Source organism: Brettanomyces bruxellensis, chromosome 7 (genome assembly GCF_011074885.1).
Source record: "Brettanomyces bruxellensis chromosome 7, complete sequence".
Classification (NCBI taxonomy): Eukaryota; Fungi; Ascomycota; class Pichiomycetes; order Pichiales; family Pichiaceae; genus Brettanomyces; species Brettanomyces bruxellensis.
Window position 1 is genome coordinate 930,250 of NC_054688.1, and position 22,630 is coordinate 952,879.

Genomic DNA, 22,630 nt, shown 5'->3' on the forward strand with positions numbered 1-22,630 from the left:
CGCATCCTCGTTAAAAAGTACAAGATCTAGTTTTCTTTCTAAGGTGATAACTTTTAGTCATCAGTAGGGTATTTGCTTGTGACCAAATCGTTTCGTTATTTAATCATATAATATTTTTTTTCTTCTAGCTCATTCACATACTTTGTTCAAATTGGTTCTTCGACATAAACTTAAACTTTTGGGGTTGGCTTAACATTCCCCTACTTGATCATATTCTTTCGTTTTTACACATACAGTTATTGTTCTTTGCAGGATCTTGCATTTGAACTCCAACATACGGAAAGCTTAATGGTAACAATATCTGTGACACCACCAATTTTATCTTCGACCGGAAGTTTGAAAGGATCTGCAAAAATGGAGGACGAAAACCGGAGCACTGCATTTCAAAGCTCCGTTCCAGAGTTGTGTCCCGTTCCGTTACCCAAAAATTTTAAAAATAAAAGAATACGTGGAGGAATGCCACTCCTCTCCGCAAATGTCATCAACCATAACAGTCATTCCAAGAAATTGTCTAGTCCTAGAAGTCCAACATCGTTAAGGCTTAATGTTCTTGATCCTTTGGGAAAGAAAATGAATTCGAAGGACGAAAAATACCAAGAGTTTAATTCGCAACCTCTCCTTCTTCCAAATGCTCCTAAGACGGATTCATTTGAAGCTTCAGAAGCTGGCCTTTCAGAAGCGATTGTGGTAGACCTGGATATATCAAAAGCTGATACTTCTCCTACATTAATCAAAAACTTTGAGACGAAGTTGAAATTATCCGATAAGTATGAAAGTCAAGTTCTTCTGGATAAAGATATAAGTGAGTTTTCTGGTGCAGAGTGGAAAGTTATAGCAGAAGCAGGCAAATTGGACACACTAGAAGTGTTGGGTGAAGGCAATGGCGGGTCTGTGAAGAAGTGCAGACTTGGAAATTCTAAGAGCCAGATTTTTGCACTCAAAACGATAACCACGGATCCTTCTCCTGAATTTCAAAAGCAGATTGTGAGAGAACTAAACTATAACAGACGCTTTAAAAGTCCGTATATTGTGAAATATTACGGTGCGTTCCTGAATGAACAGGATGCATCCATATGTATATGCATGGAGTATATGGGTGGCCGGTCATTGGATGCGATATATAAAACCTTTAAGAAAAGGGATGGGAGAATAGGTGAAAAGCCATTGGGAAAGGTTGCTGAAGGTGTCCTCAAAGGCCTTTCTTATTTAAACCAGCAAAAAATTATGCATAGGGACATTAAACCTCAAAATATTCTTTTAGATGTTCATGGAAATGTGAAACTGTGCGATTTTGGTGTTTCCGGAGAAGTTGTTAATTCGTTAGCCACTACTTTTACGGGCACTTCTTTTTATATGGCACCAGAAAGGATAAGAAATGAACCCTACACAATTAGTTGTGATGTTTGGTCTTTGGGTCTCACACTGTTGGAAGGTGCTATGGGTAATTTTCCTTTCACTGCTCAAAGTTCAAACTTAGAAATCTCCCCAATTGATTTACTTTTAATCATTTTAGAATTTCAACCCAATCTGCAAGATGAACCAGAAGAAGGAATCCATTGGTCAACCAGTTTCAAAGACTTTATAAAGGTATGCTTAACAAAAGAAGGGCGTAAGAGACCTTCACCTCGTCAAATGCTTGAGCATCCTTGGATAAGAGGACAAATGCGCAAAAAAGTGAAAATGGAGAAACTTGTGGAGTATTGTTGGGGAACTTAGTTAATATGAATATTGTTGGATGCGTATAACAGTGAAGTGGTTTAACTGTACAACTGTCCTGGTTTTGTCTTGTTGGTTGAAACATTAACCTTTCATAATAATCGATTTTGGATGCACATCTAAATGTGTGGAGATTACATACAGTTTTCAGTATTATCTTTACTTAAAGTGTTTTATAATTTATTTGACTAAAGTACTGTTTTCAATACATGAATTATTGTTAAAATACTACGGGTATTGTCTCTGCGCATGCACGTGTTGAGTACCTGCTTATCACTCTTTTTACTATTTCATTCTCTCGAACAAAGGTGGAAAACCAACTGTATATATCTTATATTTAATAAAGGCACATTTTTGCTAAAACACCCAGCCGGTTGGAACAAAAAGAAACTTTAACGACTAGTTTGTAAACATAATCAAAAAGTTTTATCAAACAAAACAGGTAAATCTTTATCAGTCCGGAAGATAAAAAAAAAAAATCGGGGTCAACTGGGAATTGAACCCAGGGCCTCCTGCACCCAAAGCAGGAATCATACCACTAGACCATTAACCCACAACAAAATTTGTAAATGGTCAGACTGAGGGTAACAAAATAATATTTTCAATAACCTGAATTATAAGGATTCTTTAGATGATTATCAAATCCGTCTAAAGATATATTGTCGGAGTTAAGAGTGTCGGAGTTAAGAGAGACCTTATGAGTTACTCCCGGGCTTTAACTATCAAACTCCTTCTTTAATAGAACTAATAAGAACCTAGCAGTCGGGGAGATTCAGACAATTGTAAGGTCGGTTACCTAAGTGGGTGGATATAAATGTACTAAGTGGTTTGTGTGATAATGTTAATGCCTTTAACATTCTAACAATTGTGTATGTGTCACCATAGAAGAAAATGAATTTACTTCCTTTACTCTGTTACCATCAAAGTGGAGTCGAACTAGTTGTATTGCAAAATAGGCTATCGGGTCTCGTTCCTTCGTAGAAGAAACAAGTTATATAAAAAGAGGTAAAGTAAAGTAAAAATAAAAAGGAAAATAAAGTGAGGTAATCATACATAATAAAAAAAAAGATTTAATTCTCAGAAACAGAATTATGATCGCGCATAATTAATTTTCTGCTGATTCCCTAACATACACAGTTAGTGCATTTTATCCAGGATTGTCTCTATTAGATATTATTCTAAATCTTCGTTAGTTTAGAATAAGTTCAGATCTCAAAACAAATAAATCTAATGACATATAATAATAGATTACCTAATACTAGGTAATATTCTCATATGTCCGACACGAACACGTTTGTAATCCGGCGAGAACCCGAAGGCTACTCTTGGTTTCAGCTGAAGGTTCACTTCAAGATGGATTTCCTTATATGAATATTTATTGCAATTTACACAATAAAATCGTCTTCCCTCCTAAGAGACACATAGTATATAAGGAAAAAGTAGTACATACATATAAGAGATATTTTTCCGCAGAAGTGGAATAGGTCATTCTCAGCCGAAAGTAGATTAGGGAGAAATTATTTCTTATATCTGTCCGAACATTAATTTGATTCACATATTATAAATCAAATACCAGTTGAACCATTATGCGTTATTAACACATAAAACATTATTATAATTCATAGGTTCCGGCAAGTTCTCATATTAGTCAGATGATATAACAATACCATCTTTCCTTACTTGAACACTATTGTTCGAGGGCTTCATTGTTTTGACATACATTAAAGAGAAAGAAGTCCCTTTCTATATCCGAAAAAATTTCACAGCGATTTATTTCTGATATTTGTCTGAACATTAGTTTGATTTACATATTATAAGCCAAACACCGGTAGAAGCTTTATGAACTATAAATATAGAAAGCATTATTATAACACACAAGTTTCGACATACGCAGCTGATACTAACCCTATAGTAGAAATAATATCAGTAAGTTGGTCCCTTAATAACTTGCCTAATTTCGTTAACTTTTGCTACTCCACATGATTGTTTACATGACGCATATTTCAGCAGCACATAAATGGTAAAGCCCTTAATTATATGAAGAAAACTTTACAACATGTCGTTTCCTGAGTTTCTCGATTTTCTTCGCCACTTCTTGGTTTAACAAAATTTCCTTACTTTCCTTTTCAATTCTTATCGAAGATCAACACTTTACAAAGAAGTTTCACATGCCTTCACTAAATTCGTATTCCAGATTACGTAACTAAACCAAATATTGGCGCACACTAATAACACAGATCTCAAAACAAAGAAACCGAATGATATTCAATAGATTGCCTCATACTAGGTAATATTTTTATGTATTCAACAATAAATCACTACTTCAACTTTAAAACATAATAAAGTTTGTAATACATAAAAAATTTCCCCCGTATTGAACAATAATTTTGTATAAGGGATTTCATAAATGACTCTTCTTCTTGAAGTTTTATTTGCAATCATTGATTAGCTATTTATATAGAAGTTGATGCTAGTAGTGTGAAATTAAGATTTACAATGTAAGCATAGTGATCAGAACATTTCTCACAAAGGAAGGTTTGCAAAAAAGAAATTGTAAATAAATGTTAAAAACTATCTTGTCATTCGAAATTGACGTCGATCACTTTATGATGGATGTATTAACAAGCGATACGAGCACATATAAGACTGAACAAAGATAATATATAAGCAAAAAGAATCAAAAAAATTGAGGAGGAGTAAGACTGAAAAATGATAAGTTGAGAGAAAGACGGATCTAAAGAACTATAATCCTATTGAAGGATATTTTTTCCTGGATGTGATACAAAGCGTTGCAGTTTTGAACAAGTTATTATCAATGAATCTACTACTTTTAATTTATATTGTTTTATAGTTGCTCCATACTTTTGTGGTACAGTTGCAGTTATACAATTATTCAATAAATACATGACAACTTTGACAGAAGAGTTAACTTAGTAATTAGGTAATATATTGAAATATTTTAATTCATTCGTTAAAGTGTGACGCCGATTACTTTATGAAGTTTGACGTTATAACTAGTATATTGAGTGTTTTTAAGACTAAAAAAAGGAAAAGTATAAAAGTAAAAAGATCACCAAGAAAGAGGGTAAAATGTACTTCATAAAAATGGGAAAATGCATATGTTTGAAAACCTTTAATCCTTACGAGCGAGGTTTCCTTGGCATAAACAAGGCAGGACAGTTTTATATAGACGTGATTGTCGATACGTCTATTACACGGATGATAAATGTCATAATAATAGTGGTATTCGCAAAGACCAACACGAAAGTCTTGCAGCCGAAAATAGAAGAAATGAAGAAAGTGAATAATAGATACATTGGCCCATTTCAATGGGAAATAAATTAAAGGCAATCAAGTTTTTTTTTCGTTCTCAAATTTATTCACTCTTTCGGTAATCCTTTTAGTAACACATTTACTCTGGAGTAAAGGACGTAACTTGTGCACCTTGCCAATGTATCGTAATTACGTTATCAGTTCTCATTTTACATTCCTCAAATCAAAAATCGGCAAAGAAAATGGTGGAGATAATCCTTAGTTTTCTTTTCTAAGTGCTTATTTTTAAGGTTCAAGTCCTAAGTATGTATACCAGCAAATAATTAAATTAAACACACATTCCGAATCTGTACAGAAGTTAAATAAAATACCGACGCGTCGATAAGAAATGGTTATGTCCCGTGCCGGTTTTCTCGTACGAGAAAAGAAAAAAAAAGCACCACTTCTCCGCTGGGAAAATTTTTTTTCATCGTCGTAACATTTTTGCCTTATTTTTCAACTGATCCCTTTTATCTCGAGCTACAGAGAAAGACTAATATGAAATCATCCTCTATCTATACCTGTTAACGACACTTGTGGACTCAAGCGTATTAAAGCAGCAGTGTACTCTTACAGGACAGGAACATTTTTTTTTCTTTGAGAAACTGAGCGTTATCAATAACACATTGTGCGTTTTGTGTTGTCTTCTGACTGTTCTTTTTATCATATTCAGAAAGTAGATATACGAACGAGACATAACTATTAAAATAATATATACCACAAGTTAACTGACATTTTACATATTCCAACTTTATCATAGACACGATAGCAAATATTTTCTTTCAATTAGTTGACTTAACTAGTCTTAATGGAGGCGCAAATTCAGCAAGCGGTTGAGATTGCCTCGGGCTACAGCAACGATAATAGCTTGAAACAACAAGCTTTGGAGTTCATACAGCAATTCAAATCATCAACTGATGGGTGGAAACACTGTCTAACCATTTTGAATTCGGCTACTGTTGGTAGTGATGCGATTTCTCTCAATTTAAAATTTTTTATCTTTTCAGGTTTTTGATGAAAGGGTCCCTACGTTATCAGATGACGAGAAAATTGTTCTAAAGGATGCTGTATACTCTTACTTGAAGTACATCATTACTAAGGGTACGATTGAGCCAGTATTTCTTAGGAATGCAGTTGCGAAGACTCTTGGTCTTTTATTTGTTCACTGCACTTTGACTTGTTACCCGACAATCATTAAAGATCTTTTGGGAATGGCTTCACAGGCTGATGGTAATTTTAATGCTTTGGCAACAGATTATTATGTGAAGACCTTAGTGATTATTCATCAAGAAATCGGAGATCAGATGATAATTAAGGATAAAAATGACATCCAGAGATCTAGCCTTCTCAAGGATCATATTAGAGACAATGAGATGATTGATATGGTTAGATCATGGAGGCAGGCTCTTGGCCATTTTTCATCACCTGAAACTGTGGATTCTTCGAATGATATAGAGACCAAAGCACTTTTTAGAGAAATCGTCATCGGCATATTGACGGCCATAGGATTTTATTCATCATGGATAGAGATTAATCTTATTCTCGATCAAGAATTTCTTTCACTTTTTTATCGATGCCTTACAAGTGATGATAGTAAGATTCAGATAGAAGCAACAAACACCTTTATTAACATACTTCACAAGAAAATGCCACCTGCCAAGAAGCTTGAATTGATAACATTTTTGCATTTAGGTAGTTTCTTGAACCAGATGCAGCTTGACGTCAAGAATGTAAAATTTGAATTTGCACAGGCTCTAGCTCGTCTTTGCCGTGAGCTTGGTATTGAATGTGTCCAGGTTTTGGAAAAAAGCAGTCACGAGGAACTCAAGTATGATCAATTTAGGAACACGTGCGTTTCAAAAATACTTGAAATTATGCCATTAATTTTCAAGTTTCTAGAGAACGAATACGATGATCTATCACTCGAGGTCTTTCCATTTATTGGGGCATATCTTTTATTTTTGGAGAGGAACCTTGTTAATGAAGATCTTGACTTTTCAGCGTTGGATAACGATCAAATTCTGACCTCATTATTAAATAAGATTATTCTCAAGATGAGATATGACGATAGTGATGATGGTGATGACGAAGAATCAATTGAGCTCTTCAATGATGTGCGTTCAAAACTTGCATCTTTTCAAGATTCGATTGTGGTCATAAATGATACACTTTCTTTGGATGTTATGATAGAAAGTATCAATACCTTTTTATTTCATCATTTAGATCGGGGTGATAACAAAATTAGTAATTAGGGATATTGAATTAGGCTTATATCAGCTGAATTATTACAGTGAGATGCTTAGAAATAACAAGATGAATCTTCCAAAAACTATGATAAATTCATCTAGACCTTATTTTGTGTTTAATGAGATGTTGTGTAAGATAGTGGATAATTCAACAACTATCCTTGTTAGTCATCCATTAATTCAACTTCTGTTTTTTGAATTAATAATGAAACATTACACTTTCTTCACAAATTCAAATATTCAGGTGGAAGGAGTCAATAAAAATGAGACACTACTCAAGGTTCTTAAAATATTTGTTTCAAACTTTGGCGTTTTCAGCGAGAACCCGAAGGTGAAGTTTCGTACTTGGTATCTTTTCTACAGGTTCATTAAATTGACTCGTCCGCAAGTGGATGATTACGTGATTATTGAATTGGTGAAGAGTGTGACAACACTTTTAGATTTTGATTTCTCTATTACGGCAAATAAGAATAACTCTGATTTACATGACGTTGATTTGACGTTAGTGGAGGAATCTGGTAGCTTTGAGAATCAAATGTATCTTTTTGAGGCGATTGGAATTCTTGTTACTTTAACTAATGACGAGAATAAGGGAACTATTGTTTTGCAAGGTGTTTTACAACCACTTTTCTCTAATTTGGAGAAATGCATAAATGCTATTGACAATATTAATCTTGAACTTCTTTTACAAGCACATCATTCATTGCTTCTAATCGGAACGTTAGTAAAGGGAGTTGAAGGCATTAGGGCTAATCAACTAACCGATAAATTTGTCGGGATCCTTGAACAGATTTCCCAAGTGGTACTTATAACTTTGGAAAAATTCGATGACTACAATGTTGTTCGGGAAGCATGCTCGTTTTGCTTGGTTAGATTACTCAGCTTGCTCTCAAAATTAGATACAGAGCACAGCTCAATGCTACAGGATATCTCATCAAAGTACTTTACAATCACAATGAATGGTTTTGAGAAAAGAAAAATGCCTGAGGTTTCAAACTTTCTCAATTTTGTGTCGCAAATATTTCATTTCTGTGGCAAGAGCGAGCCAGTCTACGGTTTATTAGCATCACTATTGGCCCCGCTAGTCCATAAGGTGGTCGCATTTATTAATCAATCAACAGAGAACATAGGAGATGATATAACTAAGAGGGATGTTTTAGAGCTTCAAAGATCATTTATTTCCTTCCTAACATCCGTGTCCAGTGATAATATGGACTCAATATGGATTGTGAATGACACAAATAAGCATGCTCTTATTGCAGTGATCAATTTGATGCTCAGCTACAGTTGTAGCTATTTAGAAAATGATATTTCTCTTGTTAAAGCAGCTCTTACGGAACTAATTGCATTAAATAATAGCCTTGGAACCGGACAAGTTTGGCACAAAAACGATACATTCAAGAATGATAATAATGTATTCGAAAAAGCGGATGAGATTTTAGTGGGTAACTCATTCCTCGTGTGTATTGAGCTCACATTTAAAATTAGGGACAAACATGTATTAAAGGATGCACAATTTAGAAACGGTGTTCTTTTAGAAGTTACACGGTTAATGAGGACAATATCCTTTACTGGAAATTATGTTCCTGACGCAAATACGTTAAGGCGGGAAAACGCAAAGACGAAAGGTGCCAACGAACAAACAAACGGAAATGACAGCGTCTCTATTCAGAATGCATCAACCTGCCAACAAATGGCTAATATATTAATTAGCCAAGTGGGCTTCACACCTTCTGATGCGGAAGAGTTCATACATAGGCTGTCTCAAGCTACGGATAGAAACTTCACAAAATATATGTTGAGTCTCATAAATTAAGACGCAAAGCTTTTATGAAAGAAAGGCAATGAATATCTAGCGAAGTGATGTTATAATTATAAATATAATGGTAATAAATGGTACGTAAAATTAAGAACGGTAATTTGAAATAGCTTTTGAGCTTTGGAAAATACCTCGTGACCTTATCTGCCGATCTCAAATTCAGTGACATCAAATATAGGAAGTCATCACTCCCGAATTTTCTTTATTGTTTTTTTTTTCTAGTCGGAAAAACAGGAAGTAGGAGAATTTACTTAAGCGAAACATTTCTTTTTCTCACTTGGCCTTTCCTGTATTTGATGGTGCCTACTCTTACGCATTATTTATACTGCAGTGCTTGCTCAAGTAAAGTTCAATTAATTAGGAGGACCTGGTATTCCACAGGACAAATTTCTACAAGCTGTGAAATTAGGGCTGGTTTTGTACTAGTTGCATTACAATTCTAAAGGTGAACATTCCAGCTTTTTTTTTGTATCCGATAAGCTTCGTCATCCTTTAAGGTCTATAAGGAATAAACCTCCTTAAACAGGGGAGTTCCCCCTTTTATTTTCGTTTACATTTGGTTGCCTTTCAAGTTCTTTTCAATAGTCTCTATGGGCACAATAAATTCAATAGGGGCTGGAGTACCATCTTCTTTTGAGGACAAGAAGGTCGGCACGCCTAGATCTAGTAAGGATTACGCTAGCAAAAATTCGAATTCGGTTCTTACGAAGAATGTCAAAAAGAAAATCATCCCATCGGAAATAACTTCATCTTCGACAGGTCAATTGTACAATGTATACAGTTCACAAAAATGCAGCAAAAGTGGGGGAACATCAATTGGAAATGCAAATTTTCGTTCCCCTGAAAGGTTTTCAGATTATTATACGAAAGAAATTACAAATTCAAATTCTGATGACCCAATTGGTTCATCCATTATGATGCAGGATGAAGCGAATGAAAGATCATCATCAGTTATGTCTGTCAATAGCAAGCTGGATGATGCAATGCGACCCACGGGAGGTAATGAATCGGCAGACTTCAAAGATATTGGAACACTATCGGATTTAACTAGCAGCATCAAGAACGAAACGCAAATAGGGGATAATGAGGCAATTAACAGTTCTCTATCTTCTAGTGATACAAAAGATTTTTCTATACCCACGAAACACCATATAGTTAAAAAAAGAGCCAATTCTACTTCTCTCGAAAGTTTAGATACATCTAGGACAAAACTTGACTTTGCGTTTGATGACCTTTCTTCCCAGAAATACAACTCCACAATTACGGCGAAAGATAAAACGAATGCAAAAAAATTACCCTATTCATTGGCCATTGATCCATTTGACGTTAAATCAACACATTTTCATGATCACAGGTACTTACGACATTTTCCAACGGTTCATTTAATTGACCAAGAAGAGTTTATTGACATGTTGAAACATCATTTTTTGACACCTCTGCCGAAATCTGATGATGTTTTTCCATGGTTACATGGTATTCACAAGAACAATTATGCGCAGTTACAATTCTTAGGGGCATGCGGATGCAATTATATGGAAAAGAGCAAAGAAAGGGTAAGGGAGGATGAAGAGAAAAATAGAGAAATCGTAGATCCAATTCCAGAGCTTGCAATGAGGCGTACTTCTTCGACTGAGAAGTATCAAAGTTCAGTTATGGATACAAATTCAGACTCCGATGATTCAGACGATCCAGATGCCTCTGTTATTCCTTCACCATATAGACCAGCTACAAATCTTGTCAGTCTTCATGTCCCAAAGGTATTCGTAATTTAATGGTTATCAGGTCGTGTAACTCACATGGAGAAGTATCTTCTGAATATAGCGATATTATAACTGAATCAACAGGACTGATCAGAAGTACCGTTTCGGCCGATGATGTTTTAGAATCATCGCAATCGGTAACAGATCTTAATGCATTTTTAACCTCATTGATATCAAAGGTTGGTTTAATTTTCCCGGTATCCACCGAAACTATTATAGATGATTGCCTTTTGACGAGACTTTTGCCTGTGTTTAAGGACATGGACCCGGAGTTTGGAGTCTCGTTGAGAAACTTTCATATTCAGGTATCTAAGATGAGCAATGTGTCAGATCTTGTTGTTTATTGCTTTAATGAAGATCATGATCGCTGTGTAAATGAAGCCGCTTGTCCCAAGCCGTCATGCTTTGACTTTTCAACCGGGGATTGCAAATGTGTTTCATTATGTCGTCTTTTAAGAATGGCTCAATTGATTTATGCTAAAGAACATCCAGAACTACAAGTTAGAAAGAGTAAAAAAGATAAGAATACCTTATCTCTCAAGAAAAGCACCAATATAGACCAAAGCGTTATAACAAAATATCACACCATTCTGATATGCAATCCAACACAATCGCGCTTGGCCAAGTCTAATCTTTTGGCAATTCCTGTAATGGATTCCCAAAGTTCCTTGAAGGCACCGGAAGCACTCTGTTCACGTTATGACTTGAATGTTTTCAACAATTGGGATTCAAATTATCTATACAGGGAACGTCTTGAAATTTCAAAGATGTCAACTGCTACCCCAATATCTACGGGCCATGTCTGGCTTGGAAATATTACCGACTTTGAGTGTCTGCAGATTAGGGTAAACGGAAACAAACAAATACCCACTGAACAATACAAATTACCAGATAATCCGTTGCATTGCGATCCTTTTAACACGGTAGTTACTCTTACAAAGGATCAAATGGACCCCAAGAATACCACAAATGAAGAACTGGATTCACACTTGATAACGTTACCCAAAACAAGGTGGAGGTTGTTTATTCATTGCTACGAAGGTGCCGAATTTACCAATCTACAGGAACTCAAGAAAGTTTTCATGAGTGGGAAGGATAGTATACCATTGACTGACATGCACAATATTAGTCAAGCACAAATTGACTTCCCACCATCGGGATCCTTAACGCTTGTTGATCTCTCAGAGGAGGATATTCTTAATATTGTTAATATTTGCAAGTTATGTTACGCATTTGGTGGATCGGATTTTCCAGCACTATTGTATTGTTCTGATGGATACACCGAAACATCACTTCTAGCAGCATGCTTTGTGATGTATGCAGAATGTTTGTCACTTGATGATGCCCTTGTAAGCTTCACAAAGATTATGGTCGTCCATTTTTTATATTCAAATCGGACTATTCTCTTTTGGATAAACTAGAACCAATATTGCAGGAATTTTCGCCTGTAAACACAAAAAGCCAATATGTTTTTCATAATGTGGAGAAGAATGCATTCACTTTTGAAGAGGATGCTTCCTGCATTAAATCTATTTTGTTAAGACCTAGGAGACGGAACACGGGCTTTGGTAGTAGTAGACGTGTTGGAGGTCCTGGCCATTTTGGTAGCCGAGCCGTTGGTACTACTCTTGTTGGAACGAGACCGGTACCAAACGGAAGAGGCTACAACGGAGTAAACTTTTCTACAAACAAGCGGTCCCATGCGGTTCAGATGAGAGACAGAACAAGCAGAACACGACAATTTTCGGGAAAAGTGGGAACATCACGTGTTGGATACGTCACTTCCAGTATTGGAACCAGACCTGCTCCACAAATGATCACACACAATACTGCAAATTCAAGCAATGAAATAAGGGCCATTCCATTATCTCGCAATTCATCGTCAACATCACTTTCATCATTTTATGCCACCCCACCACCACACCCTCTAGAACCAGTTATGGGCTCTTTCCCATCACAAATATTACCTTACATGTATTTGGGATCGCTTGAGCATGCTTCATGCCTCTCTATGCTTACATGCTTGGGAATCGAGTATCTTGTGAGTGTTGGTGAATTTGTGCCTTGGCTAGATAACATCCGGTATACAACTTCCGTGACGAACTCAGGGTGCGAAATTATAACACCCATACCAGATCAGAGGGATCCAGAAACGGACAGTTTGTGCAATGTTAAACAGATAATGCTTATGAAAAACATAAATGACGATGGTGTTGGAACAATTGTTACAAAGATCAACGATACCTTAGATTTTATTGATACCTGCAGGAAAAATTCAGGCAAAGTGTTAGTCCATTGCCAAGTCGGAGTTTCCAGATCTGCAACTGTTTGCATTGCTGAGGTTATGAATAGATTGATGATCAGTTTGCCAAGGGCTTATATGTACGTGAGGGTTCGCCGGCTAAATGTCATTATACAGCCGAATTTGAAACTGATGTATGAACTATTTAAGCTGGAAGAGACATTCATCAAGAAAAGAAAGGCAAATGGTAATTTGAAAAAGAGATTAGTCATAAGCAACACCCCTGAGTTTTTAAGAGAGGTTGATTGGTGTGTGTTTTGTCGTGAAATATTCAACTTAAATAGGGCTTATATCAAGCCTGCCTGTTGATAATAGCATTTCATACTAAATATCTAAACATTTATATGCATATGGATACATGTACTTTTTTTGTGATGCTGTTCTACAATACAAAGATACCCGTCATAACTGATAACTTGGTAATTAATAATTTAGATTCCAGACATCCAATTACTCATGCAATTAGATCGGAATGAAATTTGACCAAGAATTAGGTTTCAAGGTGATACAGATCCGGTAAATATTTTGAAGAGATTGAGTGCATTGTTTGGAGAAACGGCAATATAAAAGGTTAACAAGAAGACAATGCGAAATAAAACTAAGAACTAGCGAAATTTGTAGTGACACCGTAAATTTAAACTAGGCAGCTGGAGGCATCACTTCTTGCGCTACAAACTTCACAAGTTAGCGCTTATGAAATTTGCGGTACGAATTTCCGGTTTTTTGTGTTCTTCTTCTCCGTCTGTCTCCTTATCATTACGCATTGTTTAGTAATTACTGACAATTTACGACGCGACGAACTATCTATTATTCTATCTATGCATCCTAAATTTACCGTTATCTAAATGTTCATGGATGTCTTTGGAGGGCTTAGATTGTCATATAAAAGGGATTGAATCTTCCCGTCATGTCAATTCTTTTTTCCTTTAATTTTTTACTGACTGTCACAACAATCGTTAGCATCTATCTATTGAATATATAGCTGAACATTTACAATCGTTCTTTCGTTAAATCATGGCCAAGATTGTTATTGTCGGAGCCGGTGTGGTTGGATTGACTGTTGCCTATGAGCTCTTAAATGAAAAGGGTTCAAACCACAGAATTACTATTGTAGCATCACAGATCCCAATGGACTGGGAATATAATGATAACTACACAAGTCCTTTTGCTGGTGCTAATTGGGCATCATTTGCTGGACCAAATGATATTAGACAGCAAAATATCGACGAGGTCGGTTACAGCAAATTTAAGAAGCTTGCTGAGACAAAACCCGAAGCCGGAATCATAAAAAGGGTTGATCAAAACTATGTTACTTACGACAGATTTAAGGCTTGGGGAAACAAAATTAGACTTCCATGGCTTAAGAGAATGAAGGAGATTAACTTCCGAATGGTGGATGACTATGATAAATCACTTTATCGCTATTCGTATGCTTACGATGGTTTTGTTATCAGTACCACACATTATCTGACCTTCCTTTGGAATGAATGTGTCAAATCAGGTCGGTTTGAACTTAGAAGGAAGAAACTACACAATTTGGATGAGGCTTATGATCTTCATCATGATGGAGGTAAGGCTGACATCGTGATTAATTGTAGCGGAATTGGGGCACGCGAACTCGTTCCTGATTCTGGAATATACGGTGTGCGTGGTGTTCTTCTTCTTGTTCAAAACGATGTGAAATTGGACAAGATTATCGGTATTAAGAACGTCGAGCCAACATACAAAGATGAAGGTTTGTACATCATGCCAAGGCAGGAGGGTGATATGGTTATTGGTGGTTGTTTCCAGGTTGGAAAAGAGGATGAAAAGACCGTCAGTGATGCTCAATGTCAACGCATGTTGGCAAGAGCTGTGAAGTATTTACCTTGGCTTCCATGGAAGGACTTCAAGATTATTAGAAAACAGGTTGGTTTCAGACCATTTCGTAAGGGAGGACTCAGAATTGAGTATGATAAAGAAAAGAAGAGTCTCATTCACTGCTATGGTCATGGCGGTGCTGGTTACCAGGCTTCTTGGGGTTCTTCAGCAATCGTCAGAAAATTGGTGAAGGATTATTTGGCCGACAACAGTCAGAAACGCTGCTGCAAGCTATGATCGGAGAGATTATTTTTGCATACATTTTTTTAGCTTTGTTGTAACTTCTTTTTACAATGGTCGAATGAAAAAGCACAGAATATGCAGGTTCCATTTGTACTGAAACGAACAGACAGAAACGTACACAGGTAAACATTATAATGTATATCGTATCAAAAGTATTAGAAAAATTATACTGAAATTAATCATTCTTCACCGATGTGTATATAGCATATACAAACCAGGAAGAGGAAATTAATCCCAGCGAACCACACGCTATCGACACAATCACATTCAGCATCATAGAATATATCACATATAGTATGGGAGAAACGGCATCTACCATCTTCATCCTAGAAAGATAATAGAAGGTATAAATTGTTAGATATAAGAAAATGGAGCCAGCAGAAGTAATAAATGATTTCCATTGCCAATTTTTATAATCCCCTCCATCGAGTCTCAAATATGTGGTAATAATGGATATCTCAGCCACAACTATGGATAGCAATATGGTTGTAATCGTCAAAAAGATGTACATCGAATTAGATGACGTTGCTGCTACCGATGACTTGTTCACAAATAAGGATTTGTACATGTAAATCATCTCAATAAATATGATAGAAAATGGAATCAACCCACATATTGGTAGCAAGTACTTCCATTTAAGCAATTTTGATTGAGGAGGTATGGCTCTGCTAGTAGTTGGACTGGTCTCTGTTTGAATTAAAACTCTGTCCTTCAACAACAAAGCAAACAAATCCACATTGTTTGACAAAATTCCTCCCGCAAGACTAATCGGAACTTGTAGAAGAACGTAAATAGAAACGAGAATTAGAACAGTACCAAAATTAACGGTTCTTGAAGATTGCTTTTCAAATGTAAACAAATTGCAAAGAAGCAGAACAATGGAGCACAACCCTGTAAGGAACGAACCAGAAAGAAACGCAATTTTCAACGATGAATAATATTTCGGATGCGCAGTAAAATGCTTATAGAATTGCACGCTCGAAAAGCCAGCAAAAAAGCCAGCAAAAACAAACAATGTCATCGCCGCAGATAAAACAGAGTGTGAAGGAGGTGCAGACTGACTTGAGAGCAACAAGCAAATACCAGCAATAGTAAAAATAAGCTGCACGCCGGTACCTGCAAGTACGCAAAGTTCCGATGTCATATCACCTTGAAGAAAAACTTCATTGACAATTTTTTGCCAGATGGAATCATTCGAAGCGTCACTCGAATGAAGCGTTTTAAGAAGCACCACTGCTGCAAACATTGAAATCAAAGAAACGAGAACTAAGGAATTTACTATTGCAAACCAGTGCATTCTACCTTCATTTCCATTTGAGCTTGGATCAACATATAGACTATACCTACTTTCATAGTCTAAGAATGGATCTTCCCGCCAATAAATCGAATATGTAAATGGAATCACTGTCTTTTCTTTCGTATTTGGATCCAAAGCGAAATTAGCAAAATCGTGGGATGCACCCGGACAATGTGCATCAGAAACAGATTTGGGATAAACCTCAAAGCCAACAATTGTCTTCTTTGAACCATCATGGCGTTGTGCATGCCATCTTATGACAATCATAACATGATTATGAAGATATGACATGCCATCTTCTACAAAACCAAGTCTGAAGCCAGGCGCATAAAATTTCTTAGCGGGATCTGTTCGTGTTCTTGGCTTAATGAGAGTTGTGGATCCAGGAATGCCATCGATCCACCAATTGATCGTATAATCCTTTTTGATAAGATCAGATGCCATTTTCACCGCGTGTGGCTTTGTTATTCTGTCACAAAGTCTTAAACATGGTTCATCAATTCCAAATTTTAATTGGTAGTCGGACATCCATAGACGATCCCCATTCAAAACCTCACCCAGGGAAAGCTGGACAGGTCTTGTTTCAGGCTTTGGTGGGCAAACAAACGGAAGATGATAATACGCATATGGAAGCTGCGTATTTTCTGATTCCACTGAGTTTACCAATAAATCCACCGGATCTCCATCTTCATAATATGTTTGCTCCCAAGGAGATCGCCAATTCTCCGGAAGAAGTTCGCCGATGCCAATTCCATTTACTGGATTCGGCAATATCACACAAAGATATACCAGAAGAAATTCTGTGAGCATTGTATCAAGTCAAGAGCTACTGGTATATCTTGAAAGTGACTTTTACACTAAATCAGTGTACGAATGCAAATAAGCGAAATCGGCAAAATGGTATGCTTCTTAATTGCTCTTATAAATGATTTTTCACCAAGCAGAACAAGAAACAAAATGTTGGCAATATGCAATTCTAAGTCGAGAATACAGAAATCTTAAAATTTTAAGTAGTTATCAGATCTCTTTTGTTATGTGATACAAAATCACACCGAATTGCGGACAGCCAGCAAGAACCTAGCAAAAGAGTACAAACTTAAGTATGGGAACACCAGTTAATAGTCATCTACTGTTATTTAAGCACTTGAAGAATTGATCTTAAATGTGGATCGGGTGAAGAATACCAGATTTTTTTTTTCAATATCAGACAAGAAAAAAAAAAAAAAATTAAGGATCGGTGAAATTCCGCTGAGCCCCATAGCCTTAGGACAACAACTGATTTTAATCCATATGTTCTTTTTGGTTTTGAACTATCTGTAAATTGGCATGTGCACGCTAAATAATATGATTATATTGCATTTCTAAGAATTTTCAATGAAAGCAGGGGAGTGAATCATTAACTTTTGGACTTTTCTTGACGATTTAAACCCTGTAAATCTTACAGATAATTTACCTCATCTAACATCCTTACACTAAATAAAATATGAACCTTAGCCAGTTTTCATTACTGGAGGGTAGATAACTTCAGGAGAGGAAGGGCATACAACATACAACTTCATAGATTCATATGGCGTTAGATCACGCTCAGTATATGGAAAAATAGATATTAGAGGTACTTAGTTGCCATAAAAGCAGTAGGGACAAACCAACTAATCTTTGGAGAACTAACTTCATAATGGATGAAAAATATAAACTTTCACAAGGAGATCAAATCTTAAACCAATTACAAAGGTATGATGATAAAAAGCATGAATTACTACGAAGTAGGAGTTCTGAGTCACAGTTGAATACAAGATACTCATTTATGGGTGGAAGCATGGTGCAGACGGGTCCTAAGATGTCAAGAAGTATAAGTTCACTTAGTACTCTTTCTCAACAATTGAAACAGTTACCATACGATGAAGTAGGAGCACAACGAGAAATAGGTGGAGAGGAAACGTTGGGTAGAAAGCAAGAAGGGCAACTTAAAGATGAGTTTGTTAATTCACAAGTGGATTTATTAAGATTAAAGAGAGGCAGCACATTAGCTGGGCATGATTATTGGACCGCCAGCAAGTTGTCAAATAGTTCAGACCTTCAGGATCTAAATGATTTTCCGAAACTAATAGATGGTGTTCAAAGGGTAGAAATAGTAGATGGAGGAAACAAGGACGATGAGCCGTCCCATCAATATACTTCATTAAAAATAGAGGACATTAGACCTAGATATGTGCCGCCAATAAACTTTGCTTTAGTGGAAAGTGATCTTTACAGGTCTGGCCATCCCCAGCCTGTTAATTTGAAGTTTCTCGAAGAGCTAAAGTTGAAAACAATTGTGTATTTGGGTGATAAGGACGATAACTATGAATATTACAAGTGGGTAAAAAAACATAAAATAAGCTTCAAGTTTTTTAGAATGAAGGAGGTTGGAAGGGCCGGGTTTCGAAAGGCTGCGGAGGGCCAGGAGGCTATTTTAAAGAGCCAGGAGGTGATGAACTCAATACTAAATGTGCTTCTAAATAAGGATAACTATCCAGTTCTTATTCATTCAAACAAGGGCAAGCATAGAGTTGGGGTTTTGATTGGGCTGATAAGGGTGTATCTTCAAGGCTGGACCTTAAGTGGTGCATTCGATGAGTATGCAAAATTTAGCAGGGAGAAGGGAGAATATGATTTGGAGTTTGTGGAAATGTTCCATCCAGTATTGAAGATTGATACAGCAAAAACGCCAGAATTTGTAAATATCAGTTGAAAGCACGCAAGTTGAAGGCATAAAATGGACAAGAAAATATACACAATTATAATAGTACGCATAAGTAAAGAACAATAAAAAAAGCTCAGCATTTAAAAACGAATATATCATATATGGGTGAATTTATGTTCTCTTTCCAATAACATTAATAAAAGTGGCAATGAGAAACAAGATCGTAAATTTTCAATCATGTTTAAGCATCGAAGGACAATGAAAGACCCAACTTGTGAGCAGACTCTCCAAGCTTTAAAGTATCGAAAGCACCACCCAATCCTAGCTTAACACCAGGTCTAAGAATTTCCTGAAAAGACAAAGCTAGAATGCCGGAGTCGGCAATCTTGGCTTTGACGAAGGAGCTGCTGTCAAGCTGATATTTGGTACCAACTTCCATTGCAACGGCATTTGCACCTGCAGGTCCCTTGGAATCGTACGTTCCTTTTGCACCGACTTCAATAGTTGGCGTAACTTTGTGGTAGTAGCCAGCAGCAAAGACAGACAAATTGTTTGCAGCAATGAGGGACAAGGCGTATGATGGAGCCTTGTAACCAATACCAGCAGAATATCCTGTCAATGAGGCAGCCTTCACATCGTAGGAAAGAGCACCACCAGCGGTAAATCCATCCCGACCAACGGTGAAATCACCTGTGAAGACAGGCCCTTTCAAAAGGTTAACGAAAGCTCTTGCGTTGACAGACTGTTGAGCAAAGTATAGGTTAAGCTTTGCTGCTTTGGAAAGTCCTGGGACAAGGGTAGTGTCCAATTCGGTCTTTAAACCTGGAGTGAGGGCATCAGTCAACTCGATTTTGGTCTTCAAGGCGTTTGCAGTGGTCCATCCTTGAGTAAGAGTCAAACCAGAAGTCTTATCAGAATATTTAGTCTCAAGAGAAGCTGAGGTCTGAGAGTCTGGAGAAACACTTCCCTTAGTAGTGAATGAAATACCATTTGGGGCAGACGTCTTCAAACTAAGGGCCACTGGAGTGAAGTGGAAGAAATCCTTGTTAAGGACATCGTTTGTTGGCTTTGAAATCTGAGAAAAGTTAGGTGGGGCCATTGGGTCAATTGTGAATATTCTTAGTTACAGGGGAATAAATAGCAGAGCTGAAGAAGTAGAAGAGATATATGAGAAAATTTGCAAGAAATTTGAATAACAGGGCGAACGGACAAACAACAATTGAGGACGGTGAAGTTAATTAAATAACGACGAGCAGGCCCTGGTTCTATATTTATTTTATTTATTTGTAATGAATAAAGCTTTTTTTTCTCATCTTGCTTCTGGAGAAATCCAAATCGGCAAACTAATATTTTGTAATTGGACAACACATGCAAGCCGTACTCCGGATCCCCAAAAAAAATTGAATAAAGAAGATCAATAAACACAACGGCCCATGGGTATATATTAATTGATTTATTCAGATGCCTCATTCTGCGAACTATCCAGTCAGGTTATGTTAATTCGAGGCGCCACCAAAAAAAAAAAAACATTATAATAATCTAAAAGAACAAAGGATTAATGGAGAAGCAAGGTGCGCTAACAATAGTAAACTCTAGAATGTAAAAATTAATGTTTAACTTATAGGCCAACAATTATTAGTAGGGATTTGCCCTGTGGGTTATGCCTTCTGGAATATGTGTTTCCCATGGGTGTAAAGACAATATATATAGAGCTCATGTTAATTACATAGGAATGCTCCTGCACGTGAAATAAAATCAGTAGCCGGTCCTAGTGTAGTCGTCAATGGGTACAAAAATAAGCACAGTTTTGCAAAACTAAGCAGAATACTATAAGAATGATAATTAAAGAAATCGTAAATCAAATACCTAGAAGGGAGGGTACGAGGATCATTTAATTCTTTAGCTGGAACCAGGAAATGTAAACATTGAAAATTAAAACGGGGAAAGGTAAACATATCCGGGATTGACAATACCTCAAACAGGGCCTCCGATCCCCTTGCGTTCGTATAGGCGATACGAACGTGCAATTATAATACAGTTACAATTTCATGTGGGGAGAAATCACTACTTACAAAAATTCCTAATGAAGGTTAATCCAACAAATCGCTCGACTACAACATCAAAAATTGAAAGCCCAATTATAATACAAACCACTCTGTACGACCAAAAGCAGTACAGTAGATAGTGTACCGAAAAAGCTAGCTTTGATCTGCATCATCGTTGAGGATACATTTTGAAATACCATGTTCCAAATAATATTTTAACATCCTCGGAATTGTATTATTTGTCCCCACAATTCAGTATTTGAGACGTGATCGGCCACGTTTTTTTCATTTAACTTGCTTTAGGCTGTAGAAACAATCCGTGTTATTCATTAAGACTTTCTTTTCCCATATCAGGGCTGAATTTTCATATTATTCCGATGCAAAATTCATATCGATAAATTATCGGCCAATGACTTGTTTATAAACTAACTTTATGCGTAATTAGATCTGATCAAAGAGCAAGAAAATAGTGCAAGTATATAAGATTGAGCTAATGTCAAGGTATTCTTTGCTAAACACGATGCGGTGTAACAAGAACCAGTTTAAAAATACACTGTTTTTTTTTGTGTAAAGAAGCACTGATTGAAATGTACTGCAGAATGACTCGCTAACTTTACATTGAATGACTTTATACACAACTATTGAGAAGTAGTTATATCTAAATCACCATTTGAAGCATCTACAATAATTTCGGAAAGTCTTTTCGTATTTAGGTCTATAGAAAAGTTCGTGTCTAAACCCTCTATGCGGCCGACTGGTAGATCTGGGATTAACAAGGTTCAAATCGAAAATGTTAATATTCTCTTTGAACACAATTAAAGGAGGATCAAAATGGTAGATATAGGTTCTCCTTATGACATCATCGCCTTGAATGACAAATTCATCTTCTCCATGAATCAGAGCTTTCCGACAAATTTCAGTAACTTCGTGCACATTATGTGCACAATTACTCAGAGCTCAAATATGCTATCTAAAGGTAGTTTGATACATATTTCACACCTGGCTCTTTTGGTGGTACCCATATCATTAACTACTTAATGAAGATGCTCGTACAATATCTAGCAAATAATACATTTTGTTTCATCCTAAAGATTTTATAGATAACATTGGAAATAAGAAAACCTTTAGAAAGAGGAGCAGGAGACGAACCAATATCTAAACGCTCTTTTGTACCAATAAACCTTGGAGGCTAAAGTAACATGTATCATTTTCTACTTAAATATTACATCCTTTACCAGTAGTTGGAGGTGGAACAATAAAGCAAAATACTTATTATAGTAATAACCACTTTTCTAAACATTAACAAACTTGGGATCTAGCCTTGTCTAAAGCTTCATTCTGTTCGAG

At 36.4% G+C, this 22,630-nt stretch overlaps 7 protein-coding genes and 1 non-coding gene across 8 annotated transcripts; 5 read left to right on the forward strand and 3 right to left on the reverse strand.

Annotated features, from left to right (window-relative positions):
• Positions 1-288: 288 nt before the first annotated feature.
• Positions 289-1,716, forward strand: BRETT_004888 (uncharacterized protein; the record flags this gene model as incomplete). Its single annotated transcript, XM_041283376.1, has 1 exon — positions 289-1,716. The coding sequence occupies one exon, from the start codon at positions 289-291 to the stop codon at positions 1,714-1,716; it is 1,428 nt and encodes a 475-aa protein (XP_041136728.1).
• Positions 1,717-2,197: 481 nt separating this feature from the next.
• BRETT_004889 lies at positions 2,198-2,269 on the reverse strand. Its single transcript has one exon. It is a non-coding gene; the product is annotated as a tRNA-Pro (tRNA).
• Positions 2,270-5,836: 3,567 nt separating this feature from the next.
• BRETT_004890 (uncharacterized protein) lies at positions 5,837-9,090 on the forward strand (the record flags this gene model as incomplete). Its single annotated transcript, XM_041283377.1, has 3 exons — positions 5,837-5,986; positions 6,036-7,221; positions 7,274-9,090. 3 exons carry the CDS (start codon positions 5,837-5,839, stop codon positions 9,088-9,090), a joined length of 3,153 nt encoding a protein of 1,050 aa, XP_041136729.1.
• A 593-nt stretch (positions 9,091-9,683) lies between these two features.
• Positions 9,684-13,464, forward strand: BRETT_004891 (uncharacterized protein; the record flags this gene model as incomplete). Its single annotated transcript, XM_041283378.1, has 3 exons — positions 9,684-10,833; positions 10,896-12,223; positions 12,289-13,464. The coding sequence occupies 3 exons, from the start codon at positions 9,684-9,686 to the stop codon at positions 13,462-13,464; spliced, it is 3,654 nt and encodes a 1,217-aa protein (XP_041136730.1).
• Positions 13,465-14,169: 705 nt separating this feature from the next.
• BRETT_004892 (uncharacterized protein) lies at positions 14,170-15,252 on the forward strand (the record flags this gene model as incomplete). Its single annotated transcript, XM_041283379.1, has 1 exon — positions 14,170-15,252. The coding sequence occupies one exon, from the start codon at positions 14,170-14,172 to the stop codon at positions 15,250-15,252; it is 1,083 nt and encodes a 360-aa protein (XP_041136731.1).
• Positions 15,253-15,433: 181 nt separating this feature from the next.
• BRETT_004893 (uncharacterized protein) lies at positions 15,434-17,365 on the reverse strand (the record flags this gene model as incomplete). The annotated part of the gene is made up of 1 exon (XM_041283380.1): positions 15,434-17,365. The coding sequence occupies one exon, from the start codon at positions 17,363-17,365 to the stop codon at positions 15,434-15,436; it is 1,932 nt and encodes a 643-aa protein (XP_041136732.1).
• An 865-nt stretch (positions 17,366-18,230) lies between these two features.
• BRETT_004894 (uncharacterized protein) lies at positions 18,231-19,286 on the forward strand (the record flags this gene model as incomplete). Its single annotated transcript, XM_041283381.1, has 1 exon — positions 18,231-19,286. The coding sequence occupies one exon, from the start codon at positions 18,231-18,233 to the stop codon at positions 19,284-19,286; it is 1,056 nt and encodes a 351-aa protein (XP_041136733.1).
• Positions 19,287-19,479: 193 nt separating this feature from the next.
• Positions 19,480-20,337, reverse strand: BRETT_004895 (uncharacterized protein; the record flags this gene model as incomplete). The annotated part of the gene is made up of 1 exon (XM_041283382.1): positions 19,480-20,337. The coding sequence occupies one exon, from the start codon at positions 20,335-20,337 to the stop codon at positions 19,480-19,482; it is 858 nt and encodes a 285-aa protein (XP_041136734.1).
• Between the last annotated feature and the right edge of the window lie 2,293 nt (positions 20,338-22,630).